This window comes from Erythrolamprus reginae, chromosome 4 (genome assembly GCF_031021105.1).
Source record: "Erythrolamprus reginae isolate rEryReg1 chromosome 4, rEryReg1.hap1, whole genome shotgun sequence".
NCBI classification, from domain to species: Eukaryota; Metazoa; Chordata; class Lepidosauria; order Squamata; family Dipsadidae; genus Erythrolamprus; species Erythrolamprus reginae.
In genome coordinates, this window is record NC_091953.1 from 58,496,892 (window position 1) to 58,512,232 (window position 15,341).

General features: G+C 45.4%; 1 protein-coding gene across 4 annotated transcripts in view; it reads left to right on the forward strand.

Moving 5' to 3' along the window:
• HUNK (hormonally up-regulated Neu-associated kinase) overlaps positions 1–15,341 on the forward strand; it is a 122,677-nt gene that overhangs the window by 93,080 nt on the left and 14,256 nt on the right. For all 4 annotated transcript variants that reach the window (XM_070750323.1, XM_070750322.1, XM_070750320.1 and 1 more), the window contains exons 5-7: positions 1,810–1,937; positions 5,033–5,162; positions 9,009–9,177. In XM_070750323.1, coding sequence (XP_070606424.1) covers positions 1,810–1,937; positions 5,033–5,162; positions 9,009–9,177 — 427 coding nt within the window. The remainder of the gene's footprint in view (positions 1–1,809; positions 1,938–5,032; positions 5,163–9,008; positions 9,178–15,341) is intronic.

The following is a 15,341-nucleotide window of genomic DNA, read 5'->3' on the forward strand; positions in this document are numbered from 1 at the left end:
AGGAAGGTCTCTCCCCTCTGTGCATCCCCATACACAGAATTATTTCCTTCCTTATGCAAGGCTTCCATAAAGGACTTTCCACCAGCACCCTCCGGCGTCATCTGGCAGCCATTTCATCTGTCCTAGGGGGTCCCCGCAGACAGCCTCTCCGATCCCTCCCTGAAGTTCAGGAATTCCTCAAGGGCATAGCCAACCTCAGACCTTCCAAGGTCCACAGGTATCCATCCTGGGATTTGCCACGGGTTCTCCATTCCCTCACGCAGGCACCATACGAACCCCTAAAATCGGCGTCCCTCAGGTACCTATCCTTTAAGGTAGCTTTCCTGGTGGCTATTACCTCTGCCCGACGCATTTCGGAGCTGGCTGCCCTCTCAATCAGGCAGGACCTTTGTCAATTCCATCAGGACAAGGTAGTCTTGCGACTGGACCCCACCTTCTTACCCAAGGTCAGTTCCATGTTCCACAGATCTCAGGATATTGTCCTACCTTCCTTCTGCCTCCAACGAGACCATCCCTTGGCAATTAGATGGCACACCCTGGATCTCACCAGAGCGCTGAGAATATATATCCAACGCACAGGACCCTTTCGGAGGTCAGAAGCACTTTTTGTAGCCTATCATCCCAGAGTCATGGGGGCCAAAGTGTCTTCAACAGTAATAGGCCGTTGGATCAGAGGGACTATATCTAAGGCCTATGAGTCGGCCTCCCTCTCAGTTCCAAGGAACATCACTGCGCATTCCACCAGGAGCGCAGCCACCTCGGCCGCTTGGGCGACTCAAGCCCCGTTGGAGGAGGTCTGCAAAGCAGCCACTTGGGCCTCGCCAAATTCCTTCATCAGGCACTACAAAATTGATTCTTATGCTTCAGCGGACGCTGCCTTCGGCAGAAGGGTACTCCAATCCGTTATCTCTCACGATAGCAAGCTAATCCCACCCTAGGGACCATCTATTGGGTATGTCCCATGTGACTGCTGGACCCGCTCCTTCAGTACGGAGAATAGGCGTTGATTGCTTACCTGAACGCCTCTTCTCGTACGGTGAGCGGGTACAGCAGTCACTTCCCGCCCTTGTATGTGTCTTCTTTACCTTTCTATACCTTCTTCCTCTAACAATGAGAGTTGAACACTACAGAGCTTCACAACTGAGCCTAGTCTATGGATTCGCGAATTCTGGGGAAGGGGCGGATCCGGCAAGCTTTTTTAATACTAGGCTCAGTTCCACCGGATTGGACATGAGCAACCCATGTGACTGCTGTACCCGCTCACCGTACGAGAAGAGGCGTTCAGGTAAGCAATCAACGCCTATTTCAAAGTTTTTGCATACACCCCCCATTGTTTTGAAAACGTTTTCATTTTATCATTACAGGGATGGGGTATTGTGTAATGAGATTAATGAGGAAAAAAATTAATCTCAACAACCATAGAATCAGGTTATAGTACAACAAAATTGACACATGAAGGAGGTCTGAATACTTTCTGAATGCACTGTAACCACCTAGAAGACCTATTTATTTTTTCAATCCAGGTGAAAGCCATAATTGGAAGAGATCATAAATCAGGAACTGAACATCTACTTTACATCTGTATGTTTTCAGGGTCAGGCATTGATTTCCAATAGGATCTTAGGAGGCAGGAGAGATAGTTGTGGATTAAATACACCAAGAATGCCCTAACTTGTTATTTTTTTTATATTCCATAAATTATAGCTGCTTACCTCTAAACATAATCTCTTTGCATCTTTTGTTCCATTTCCAGTAGAACTTTTTGCTTACCCTTTCCCCCTTCCACCCGCCACCACTCTTCTTTTGCAGTGGTGTGAATATGTATGCAATGTTGACTGGAACACTGCCATTTACTGTTGAGCCATTCAGTCTGAGAGCTTTGTACCAGAAGATGATTGACAAAGAAATGAATCCATATCCAACTCAGCTTTCCACAGGTAAATGTATTTAAATATTGTTGAATTTTTTTTAGCTTCTATTGCAGGTAGCCCTTACTTAATAGCTGTACTTGGGATTGGAAACTCCATCGCTATGTAAACATAAAGCATATGGCCCATGTTAGACTGTTATGCACAACATCACATGTTCACCATTTGTGACCTCCTGCTGGTTTCCACATTGACTTTGTTTATTGCATTGAAGGTCACAAAGGTTGATCATGTCATTGTACAATTGTCATTGTACAAATACAATGTAATTGCAATTATGTGATATCATAATTGCAAGCCAGTTGCCAAGCATTGAAATCATGATCACGTGAATGCTGCGACAGTTGCAACTACAAGGACCTCATGAGTCTTCTCATTCAGCACCATTGTAATTTTGAACCAGAACTACTTGTAGGCTCATAATTAAATGTGGGCACTGCAGTGTTAATGTGAAGTTTCCAAAAGCTGCCCTAATTCAATGATGGCGAATGTTTTTCTTCTTACATCCAAAACTGGCAGCATGCGCGTTATCGTGTGCTATTACCCGTAAAGCAACTCACACCCCACATGTGCATGCAACCCCTCCTGCCACTGCACTGCGCATGCACCCCTATTTAGAATTTGTTTGATAAAAATTGCGGAGGTGCAAAGTGAACCGCAGCTAGAGCGACGCCCCTGCAAAACCCTCACCATGCCTGCCGCAAGATGATCCGAGTCAGGGTGGGGCATGTGGCCACCCAATCAGAAAATGCTGCCCCATGCGCAGTACTCTCAGTGTTCCTTGTGTGCAGCCCTGCTACCCCAGAAAAGCACCGCCAATTGCAGGGGGGAGGGCAAGAGTTGTTGGCCCCCTCATGCACACCTTGCCCTCCTCACGGGATTCCCTCACCCCCATCTTCTTCTTAGCAGCCTTTGCCACTGCTGCTGCTTCTACCAGCGCACACACCTAACTCATTTTAAAAAACAAACTAAAACACAAGTGGGAGGGGGTGGCCAAGCCAGAATTCTCAAAACTTGAGGCGGGCGAGTGGGGAGCCAGCTGGGGTGCTCTCCTCGCTATAGTGGTCATGCTGGGCTTTGACAGTGTGTCTCCCCACCTCGACTAGTGAACTCAGCTTTTATTTATTTATTTATTTATTTACTTACTTACTTACTTACTTACTTACTTACTTACTTACTTACTTACTTGTACGCCACCCCCTCCAAAGACTCAGGGTGGCTAACAGCAATAATGAAACAACATATAACAAATCTAATATTTAAAATAATTAAAAGACCCTTATTAAAAACCAAACATACACACAAACATACCATGCATAAATTGTATAGGCCTAGGGGGAAGGAATATCTCAATTCCCCCATGCCTGACAGAGGTGGGTTTTAAGGAGTTTACGAAAGGTGAGGAGGGGGAGCAATTCTGATCTCTGGGGGGAGCTCCCTCCCACTGTTATTAAACAGAATTGTAATGCATCTTAGAGAAAACTGATATAAATAGAGGGGGTATTAACAAGTTAGATCAGTATTAAATTAGGCCAATTTCTCTCCAGGGAATTTTAGCATTTTAGGAGTCATTCAGCTATGGTTGGCTTGATATAATAGTAATTAACAAAAGATTTATAATCACAACAATGGCTGGATGATACTAAAAGACACTATAAATCATGAGTGAGGAAATGCATAGTTCTATAGTTTGAGAAAAAGAGGGTTGAAGAGGATGGGGGGGGAAATAAGGCAGCCACATGATGTTGAAAGAATAACCTATATGCTGTGAGGTATTTAGTTCCTGAGAAAAGGATGAGAAAAAAGCGGGGGAAACATCCTTATTATCAGGCTATTGTTCTTTTCTGCTTAATGTCCAGTTTATGACTATTCTTTCTGTGTCACCAACTATTATGAAGGTAAATTTATAAGTGCTTTAGTTGCCATATGTTAGAATGTTGCTCAGTGTTGACTAAGATGACTATACATGATTTATAAGGCCTGTAAGCTCCAGATAGTTTGATTACAGACTATCAGTATAAGCTCAACCCCACCTGATTCTCCTGAGATGGTAGTTGTGATCAAGCTACCGTCTGTGCAACTTGAAAAGGATAGCTTTTGCCTAACTTCTTTGTATCATAATGTTGGTCTGGAAAATAAAGTGTTTTTGTGGATTTTGGTGTGAAAGCTCTGGTGTTTTATTGATGGAAAAGCCTCAGAGGAATTGTTAAAATTCCCATACACAAAATGTACACAAAATTAAAAACGATTATTTACAAATTCTTTATGCAAATATTTTTGTATATCATATGTGACATAAGACCATATATCTAGGTCAGCAGAAATAATGTTTGCTGCAGGATGTTCAATATTGCTCAGATAGCACATAATCCTGATTTATTGGACAGAGTTCTTTCTCTTCCTTGTCTTTGATCTATTGTGGAACATGAGCACAAACTTCCTTTTCCAGATGTCATGTGGAAAATCTTCGACATCATTGTTTGCTAGGATAGTGATTAAGAAAATCCTTTGTGCAATTGTGAGAGCATAAAAAGTGGATAATTAATCACTGATAAGGCAATCAGTCCAAATTCTGCCATAGTAATATTTATTAAGTACAATAAGATGCAAGACTTGAATGTTACACTAGCAATAAAGTTATTGTCTTGATGGATTGAGTCAATCTAGCACCATCTTTTATAAACCCTGAATTAAAATTGGCTGTAAACTTAGCTACTTTGAAGTATTCAAGAAAATGTGAATAAAAGTAATCATTGTGTAATGCAGTCTGGAATATAGCCATTTGGATTTATAATTCAAGGCTGGTCAAAATGATTATTTAAAATGCAACTGTTTATAAAGAGTGGGTTGTCTATCTAATTTGGGGAGGGGTATTTTCTTTTTTCACTACTGTATACCAGTTAAGGGACTTCCTTAGCTTGTCAGCTTACTCTTTTAATGTATAAAAACAATCTGTAAATGTAATTATTGTATTTCAGATTTTGAGAGAAAAACTGTAATTCTAAAATACCTTAATACCTTATCTGGCTTCAAAAGAATAAACGTAGTTTCAAAGAAAATAACACTTCCTCCCCCCCCCCTTTTTTTTCCCAATGTCTTTGCAGCTGCTGTAAACTTCTTAAAAATTCTGCTAGAACCAGATCCTGCAAAGAGACCAAACATCCAACAGGCATTAGCAAATCGTTGGCTTAGTGAGAATGGTAAACCATTGAATAATGTCACTTATCCAAACAGGTAATACACAAAGATAGAATGTGCTGGCTATTCTGTCAACACAATAAAATTATGTCAAAAACATTGAAATGTGTTTGATCAGAAAGCTGGATTGGAGGTTCTGTTTCTTTCTTAATTTCTCTGCAACAATCCAGAAGTTGTCTAAGCCCTCATGATAACCATATTCCTCTGGGCTCACTTCTTAATTCCTTTGGTATTTACAAACTTGAATATTCTCTTGGGGAAAAGAATCATAGTGGTAAAGAAACAAAGTTACAAAATAATACATTTTTCAATTAAGTTGCTCTAATAATCAAGATGCTCTCCTACTATTATCTCAGCATTTAAGAGGGAAAGATGTAAATGCAGGGAACATAGTTTCTTTGGTTAGACAATATTCTAGGTTGATAACTTCAGGGAGATTTGATCTGGAGACTTCTCAGTTTCACTCTCTTTCAACTTGATTGGCTGCTTCCTATTTTATTTATTTATTTATTTTGTCCAATACATAATACACATTGAAGAGAAAGATATGTAATAATATAAGTAAAGAAAAGAATAGAAGAAAAGATATAAAAGTATAGGTGAACATATTTGAAAGGAAGAAAAGATAAATGAGATAAGGAGAGACAATTGGACAGGGGACGGAAGGCACACTGGTGCACTTATGCACGCCCCTTACTGACCTCTAAGGAACCTGGAGAGGTCAATCGTGGATAGTCTAAGGGAAAAATGTTGGGGGTTAGGGGTTGACACTACTGAGTCAGGTAATGAGTTCCACGCTTTGACAACTCGGTTGCTGAAGTCATATTTTTTACAGTCAAGTTTGGAGCGGTTAATATTAAGTTTGAATCTGTTGCGTGCTCTTGTGTTGTTGCGTTTGAAGCTGAAGTAGTCATTGACAGATAGAACGTTGCAGCATATGATCTTGTGGACAATACTTAGATCGTGTTTTAGGCAACATAGTTCTAAGCTTTCTAGACCTAGGATTGATAGTCTGCTTTCGTAGGGCATTCTGTTTCGAGTGGAGGAGTGAAGGGGTCTTCTGGTGAAGTATCTTTGGACATTTTCAAGAGTGTTGATGTCCGAGATACTCTTAGGTTTCATTCTGCTCAGTCTTCCTGGGTTCCTTAGGAGGAGGACAGAGTATGGTGAAATGATGATCATTCTGTGTTCTGATTTTGGATTGCTCAGATTAGTTTCAAGAGCATTGATGGATCCTTAGGCTTGCCACATTGCTTTTTCACAACTTTGCTGTGGAAGTTGAGCCTTCCCAACCTAAAGAGGGTTTTTTTAGGATAAAAACCCTTAATAGTTGTGAAATGCTAGTTACTATGGTAATGACGGTTATGTAACACATGGGGGGATATTAATACAGTAGGGAGGCTGGTACCTTTCTAAACATCTAGTTTAGCTTTTATATGATGGATACAAACGTTACATTTAATGTTCTGTTGCCTGGCTGCTGCTAGGCAGCAAGAATGAACAAAATATACTACAGTAAATGAACTACAAGGGGAAAAATGACTGATTTGTGTGGCAGAAAATACGATAAATCATTACCCAAGCATTACTGTTCTGCTACCAGATCTCTAAAGCACTGAAGATATCACACATTTTTTATGCAAAAATAATTTTGAACGTGAAAAAAGTTATAAACTTACTTAGAAAGTTATACAGATGTATGCTACAGTACAGTGATCCCTCGATTTTCGCGATCTCGATCTTTGCGAAACGCTATATCGCGATTTTTCCCACCCGATGACATCACTCTCTTCCTTTCTCATCTTTCTTTCTCTCTCTCTAATCTTGCTTCTTCCTCTCTCACACTCTCTTCCTCCCTCTCTCATCTCTTTCTTTCCTTCTCTCTCTTTCTCTATCTCTCCCCCTCTTGCTCTCGAGCGGCGGGTGGCGGGCGGGCGAGCGGCGGGCGGGCAGCAGCGAGGAGCCGAAGATCGGGGTTTCCCCTTTGCGTGGGCGGCGGGGAAGACCCAGGGAAGGTTTCTTCGGCCGCCCAGCAGCTGATCTGCTCGGCAGCGCCGCAGCAGCGAGGAGCCGAAGATCGGGGTTTCCCCTTTGCGTGGGCGGCGGGGAAACCCCGATCTTCGGCTCCTCGCTGCTGCAGCGCTGCCGAGCAGATCAGCTGCTGGGCGGCCGAAGAAACCTTCCCTGGGTCTTCCCCGCCGCCCACGCAAAGGGGAAACCCCGATCTTCGGCTCCTCGCTGCTGCGGCGCTGCCGAGCAGATCAGCTGCTGGGCGGCCGAAGAAACCTTCCCTGGGTCTTCCCCGCCGCCCACACAAAGGGGAAACCCTGATCTTCGGCTCCTCGCTGCTGCGGCGCTGCCAAGCAGATCAGCTGCTGGGCGGCCGAAGAAACCTTCCCTGGGTCTTCCCCGCCGCCCACGCAAAGGGGAAACCCCGATCTTCGGCTCCTCGCTGCTGCGGCGCTGCCGAGCAGATCAGCTGCTGGGCGGCCGAAGAAACCTTCCCTGGGTCTTCCCCGCCGCCCACACAAAGGGGAAACCCCGATCTTCGGCTCCTCGCTGCTGCGGCGCTGCCAAGCAGATCAGCTGCTGGGCGGCCGAAGAAACCTTCCCTGGGTCTTCCCCGCCGCCCACGCAAACTCCACCATCTGCGCATGCGCGGCCATGGAAAAAGGGCGCGCATGCGCAGATGGTGTTTTTACTTCCGCACCACTATATCGCGAAAAATCGAGTATCGCGAGGGGTCTTGGAACGTAACCCTCGCGATACTCGAGGGATCACTGTATATACATTTTAAATAATCACATCAATATCCTAAATGTGATCCACACATTTGGTGGTTAGGATTTTCCAGTTAGAAAAATTTGCACTGTTTCAGGCAGGGCATTGAATGGGCAGAGCATAATTTGTCATCAAAGCCACATTTTATGAACTCATACATGGAAATTGGTTCTGAGAATTATGATTCAATGATATTTTAAAAAAGAATTTATGTAAGCATAGAATATAGTACCATGGAAACAATAATGTGAAACAAAATAAAATCCTGAAACACAACCTGGGGCATAGTAAAATCTGAAAATTTGTGTAACTAGATTTTAAATTTAAACTAATTTGTCAGTGTAAGGGCTATGTAATATCTATTGATTCTGGCTGGAGCCAGCATTCAGGATGGGTAATCCTCATCCACTCAGCTCCTATCCTGAATGTATCTCTATTCAGAAGCACCTTCTTTCACAGTGAGTTAGGCCTCTCTTTTTTCACTCAGAGAGGCCAAAGATTGGGCAGAGCTTCAACTCTAGCCTTTCCTTGGGGGACTTGCAGCCATGCGCTGTGGTATTGACCACTCAGGTCTGCCACCAACTTTACATCCCCCACTTCCCTCTCTTGCTTGATATCTCACTGGGAATCAATAGGGTGATTTTTACATCTGCCCCTAGCTGAGAGCAACTTGCCAGCATTTATGATCGCGAGGGCTCGCCACTCTGCAACCACTGGTCTCTCCGGCAAGCTAAAGTAGCAGATCCGCTGGAACTAACACACTTGCGGCATCCCAGGCCAGGACCAGGTCATAAGTCGCTTTTGGGGCCATGAATTGTACCTCTTTCATGGCCAAACTGTATGAATGATGTGTATGTATGTGATTATGACTGGTTTTATAACAAATGGGTTTTTATTACGGGATTTTAGTTTTAGATATTATATTTGACTTCTTCTTATTGTTCTGTATCTTATATCATTTTGTAAGCCGCCATGAGTCCTTTGGGATTGGGTGGCATAGAAGTTGAATTAATTAATTAATGAACAAACAAACAAATAAATAAATAAATTTCAAATGGCCACTTGACCGATTATAAGGTATAATTAATCTTTTTTTTGCAGAATTCATCTACAAGACATAAGTCAGAGTGTGCTGCTGTACATGACAGAGAAGCTTGGCTATAAGAATAGTGATGTGATCAATACTATCCTTTCAAACAGAGCTTGCCACACGCTTGCCATCTACATCCTTCTTAATAAGAAACTAGAACGCTATACAACAAGCACAAAAGTAAGTTTGATTTTGGGCAATCGTTGAACTTAACAAAGTTAAATAGAATAACAGTAACCAAAAATGGAGATATTAAAAAAATAAGTGTAGCATGCATGGAAAAATCCTTCAACTGTGCAAAAATAGGGGAAAAAAACACCAACCCACGAACCACCACAAAATATGAAGAACTTTAAGGAAACATTCTTTACAGCTGTACATTTTCACTGATCATAGATTGCTGAGCATCTCTTGGAAGGAAAATTACCGAATGGAGTATCTGGGGAGGCAGGGGGAAGCATAGCTGATTTGAATAATTAAGAATATCCTTGGGCGAAAACTACTTTCAAAGCCTTTTGTGAAAGCTCTCTCTACATAAAAGCCTTTTTCCATGGATCTGTCCCACTCCGCCAACCTTTCATTATTCTTTATTATAACAAAGAAATTTACCTTAGCAAGGGCTAGTTTGTTTTTTTACAAATTACAGGGAACAGTGAAGTCGTAGTCTACCAGGGTAAACTGGTAAACTTTAATTGAAATAGAGCCACTTTGATTCTACCTGCTTATCTCATGTACATTTTGAAACAATTTAACCTAGTCAGAAAACAAATAGATTTGAGCAGAACAATGAATTAATTAATCACTTATGAGATTATGGGAAACATTTTTTTTTCTATTTTGTGTCTTTGGAACAAAATATAATTTAATTATGTAATACCAAAAAAGTTAGATGAACAGCATTACTGTCCATAATTTTAATAAATTTTCTTAAAAATAAATTTTGCACAATCCAAAAATGTGGTTTTTTAAAAAATTCTATTTATTTTAATGTAATTATTGATTTGTCTAGAAATGACTTAGGTAGTTTTAGAAGATGTGAGTACATCTTCTATATTAGAAAAGAATATTCATATTTTTCAAAGCCCAGTCTTGGGGTTTGTTTTATTTAAAGTCAAATCTACGTTTAGTACTTTTTAATATCCACATTGGTATATATTGTATAAATTTTTACAGTTAGTCCTCTACTTAATGTCCATAACTTCTGGTAATAATTTGCAAATAGATTTAGTAGTTTAAAAATGTTTTGAACCAATTTCACAAAGGGATAGGAAATTAATATTGTAGTAATGCATTAGATAGTATTCAACTAGAGGGATAATATATGCATATGTATTCTTTAATGCACTTTTTAAAAGTCTTGTTTATTTGTTTTGGGTCTTCTTATATTTTTAATTATTGGACTTTTGCATTTTATTTTTTTAAATGAAATAAAAATAGACTCCCCACCCCAAAAGAAAGTAAAATACAATAGATCAGTTCATGACTGATGCTTATCCTTCCTGTCCATAGTCTAGTCCACAGGTCTTCAGACAACTTTAAGACTTGTAGACTTCAGGAGTTGGAGTCCACAAGTCTTAAAGTTGCCAAGTTTGGGGACCCCGGACTAATCCATTTAAACAAACAATTCTCACCTCTTACCTCATGCAACAAATCTTTTTATTTGCACTCCAGTATTACCAGGACAGGTACAATATCTGTTCCATTCTTTACATTCCGTTCCTGAGTGATTATTGGGGAAATTCCATAGTATGACAAATGTTTGGTTTATTGCAGCTGCTGGAATTTTCCTTGCAGCATTTTGCAGCATATCACTATATCACATCTATTGCAAATGCTTTCTGGCTTGATCTGTTCCAGGATATTTCACCCCAATTCTTCTCCATTGCATCTGGAAGGAGAGTCCAACATGGGTATTACTCCAATCCTATTGGTAGAGACTGAGTTAATTTATACATATTAATTGAGCACCGCCCCCTCTGCTCTCCCCATGAGCCAGTTTTAAAAACTCAGTCTAAGTGTAGAGACATGCTGAGTTTGTTGAGAGACCCTATAAGGGGTTAAATTGATTTAATAATAGTAAATAAAATGTATAAACCTGTTTAATCTGTTTTTTCTTTCTCTTTCAGATTGGAAAGTCAGAAGAGGAACAGGAGGATGGGGTCTCTGCCCTCCGTGGGCAGCACCCCCAACGATCCTCCTCAGGGGTTTTGCATTCCCCCCGAGGGAACACCCCGCAGAGGAGCAGCCAGCCTGGGGTCCCTGACCTTCGAGGTCACACCAGGGCTGTGAGCCGAAGGTGGAGGGGAATGCCCCTCCACTGGGAGGCTCGGAAACGTCCCGGATCGGCCGGCATGGAGCCGCTTCACAGCTGATCGGGAGATCAGCGCGGCGGCGGCCGCTGAGGCCATTGGAGCGTCGGAACAGCCGCCGAGAGCCGCGAGCGGCTGGGAACGCCGCGGCCCCTCTCACAGAGCCGCGGAGGCCGGAGAGAAGCGGGTCCCAGCTCCGGAGCCCGGAGCGACCCGAAAGACATCCCGAACGCCGCAGAGGCGCGGGCGCCGCCATGTTGGGGATGGCAACGAGGAGAACGCGTCACTAGGCGCGAAAAATCGCTCCTCCCCCCCCCGACGGCGGAAAGAGCGCGAAGGGCCAGGAAGCCCAGGGCGCAGGCGCAGACTCAGGAATAACGAGGCGCCATTTTGCATGACTCGAGGGAGGCAGCAAACAAGACAACCGGAGGCAAATAAATCTAATTTCTGGGATCCACGAGCTTGTGAGGTACCAGGCACTGTGAGTACTATGGAGGATCGCCAAGTCAGCGATAAGCCCACTTCCCCTAGGCCACCAAAAGATAAGCCAAAGGGGAAGGGAAAGGAGAAGGCAAAGGCCCCTCATTCTCCTGCTTCCACCTCTTCTATCAAGGAGGCCGAAAAGCGCATCAAAGCGCTTGAAAAGAAGCTGGAAGCTGCCTTACAATCATCTCCAGCAGGGCTCCCTCCAGCACAGCGACAGGGCTCAGACCCGGTGTCACCCCCAGCTACCTTTGGGCCTATGGGGGTCCATCATGAAGGGGACTGGTCCCCAGACCGGCAGTTTTTGCCAATGCCTCAAGTCATGCCTTCCCCCAGCACTTCCTGGGCCAGACCAGGGTCAGCGGGGCCTTTGGAAAGGAGCTCCCAGGGACCATCTGCCACCTTTACCCCCACAGCAGCTGGATGGAGATCACAGCCTGGGGCATGGCAGAATTTGCCCCCAGATTTGCAGGACATTATAGCCAATGCGTATTCGCAAAACGTGGCCATGGGAGCACAGCAACATGGCAGGCATTCCCAACTGGCGAGGGATTCATGGTCGGCACCGCCCCCCTCGGGATTGGGGTCCTTGTTGGAAGAGCCGGATCAGTTGGAAGGCAGTGACCCAGAATATGGCTTCTCAGAGGATGAGACAGCACCAGAACAACCACCCACGGTGGGTTTATTTAAACCAACGCTTTTCAGGCCCTTGTTATGTAAGGCCAAGCATGTGATGAACCTTCCCGGCTCAGCCAAAACAACAGAGACCACAGAGACGGGAAACACCTCGGCCACCCTCCTTCAGGAGCCTCAACCCGAGTCCGACCACTTTCCTGCCTCGGACATTTTTGTGAAAGGGCTCAAAAGACCCTGGCAGTACCCTGCAGCAGCCCAAGGGCCTACCAACATCGAAAGGAAGTTCTACACCTTCGATGAGGAGGTGGAGAAGCTCTTGGAATTCCCTCCAATCGACCAACCTGTCGTGACACTTGTGTCAAGCGCCTTGGTGCCTTCAGAGACAGGCGACAGCCTGAGACCTGAAGAGAGGAGGACGGAAACATTGCTGCGCAAAACGCACCAGATGTCGAGCTGGAGTTTCCGAGCTGCGGCAGCAGCTTCATTCATTAACCGAGCCTCACTGCTCTGGATACAGGAGATGCAGTCACGCCTCGGCCCGGAGGATGGGCGTCTCCGCCAAGATCTAAGTAAGCTGCGAGCGGCAACAGAATTCTCCGCGGACGCTACCTTACACGCGGCCAAGTTCGCCGCCAGGAGCATGGCAGCCACACTGTCATCTCGCCGCCTCCTGTGGTTGAAGAACTGGCAAGCGGATCTTAAGTCTAAATGGCGGCTGGCATCCGGTCCATTCCAAGGATCAACACTGTTCGGTGACCTGCTAGAAAAAGTCCTTGTGGAAGACAAGGACAAGAGGAAGGTCCTCCCCAGGTCCAACCGAAGGCAGGACCGTAGATCCACGCCATACTCTAGACGACAGTCCTTTCGTTGGGACACTTCGACCAGCTCCAACCAGAACCAGCGACCCTTCTCGCAGGGTCAGTACACTTCACAATCCTACAGGAGCGATCGCGGCTCCTTTCAGGACAGGCCACGGGGATACCATCAGTCCAGGAGGCCGTTTCGTGGCAACAATCAACGAGGGTTCAAACGCAACTCAAAGTGACTCAGCCACTTTACAGCCCTTGGGAGGCAGGCTCCAGGGATTCAGCGGGGCCTGGCAAGCGACCTCCTCCGACAAATGGGCTGTGGCTACCGTGACACACGGACTCAAGTTGGAGTTTATCCAGTTACCTCCCAGTCGTTTCTTAAACTGCCCACAGATAAAGGACTTTCAAAAGAAATTACAATTACGCAAGGAAATCGCACACCTGTTGGACATTCAAGCCATAGAACAGGTCCCCCATCAGGAGGAAGGCCAGGGATTCTATTCCATGATATTCATCGTTCCCAAGGCTTCCGGGGGCTGCAGGTTGATATTAAACCTGAAGCAACTGAACCTCTACATAAGATACCGGAGGTTCAGGATGCATTCCTTGCAAACTATTCTGGCTTCTATCCGACCACTGGAACCTTTGACATCCATCGATCTCAAGGAAGCCTACCTGCACGTTCCCATTCACCCGGAACACCGCAGGTTTCTTCGCTTCTGCTCGGAAGGAAGGCACTTCCAGTACAGGGCCATGCCATTCGGCCTCTCATCGGCACCGCGGACCTTCACCAAGCTCCTCGACGTGCTCACAGCCAGCCTACGGGCGCGGTCCATCAGACTGATGGCCTACCTGGACGATATCATCATTTTGTCCAGGTCCACAGCAGCGGCCAGGAGAGACCTTACAGAGACCATTCACACATTGCAACGACACGGCTTCACCATCAACGTGGAGAAAAGCCAGCTCACGCCCACCACCAGTTTGCTACACCTTGGTGCAGTCATAGACACCCAGACAAGCACGGTGGCGCTGTCGCCAGAACGACAGGACAACATACGGCGCCTGGTGTCCAATACACGACGGGGACCAATCCCCTTATCTCAACTGTCAAAGATACTAGGCACCCTAGTGTCAGCCATTGGTATCGTCCCTTGGGCCAGATGCCACATCAGGGCATTGCAATGGTTCCTGCTGCCAGCCCAGAGGACAAAGGTGAGCCACTCACACCGACTAGTACACCTGCCTCAAAAGGTAAAGGACTCTCTGGGATGGTGGACATCGACCGCGATAACCGTCGGATCTCCATTCCGAATACAAGACCAGATCATCCTGACCACAGACGCCAGTCTTACAGGGTGGGGGGCCCACGTTGGGCCCCAGATGGCTCAAGGCCTGTGGAGGGCGGAAGATCTATCGCCCATCAACATCAATTTCTTAGAGCTAAGAGCAGTTTTTCTGGCTCTACAGACATTTACACAGTTGGTTCAGGGACGGCACGTGTTGGTGCTCACGGACAATGTCGCGACCAGGGCCCACTTGAATCATCAAGGGGGTACGCGGTCACAACGCCTCATGGAGGAGACGAACAATCTCTTCAACTGGGCCGAACGTCATCTACTGTCCCTGTCGGCGGAGCACATTGCGGGAGTCAGCAATACGCAAGCAGACTGGCTAAGTCGGTCTACCTTAGACCCATCAGAATGGAGGCTAGAACCGAGCATTTTCCAACAGATGAGTGTCAGATTTGGAACCCCATCAGTGGATCTGTTCGCGAGTTCCCTGAACGCCCAGTTGCCAAGGTTCTACACAAGGTTTCCAGACCCGAGGGCGGAGAAGGTCAACGCCCTGTTGACACCGTGGCTCCCGGGATTACTGTACGCCTTTCCACCAACGAACCTGGTACAGAGGGTGGTGGAAAAGACCTTGAAGGAGAGAGCGGAAGTACTGTTGGTAGCCCCACACTGGCCTCGCCGACCATGGTTCTCCGACTTGGTGGCACTGTCGGTGTCACCCCCTTGGAGGATTCCGGATCAGATGATTGCTCTCAGCCAGGGGGATCTACAACATCCAGACCCCCAGTGGCTTCAACTAACCGTTTGGCACT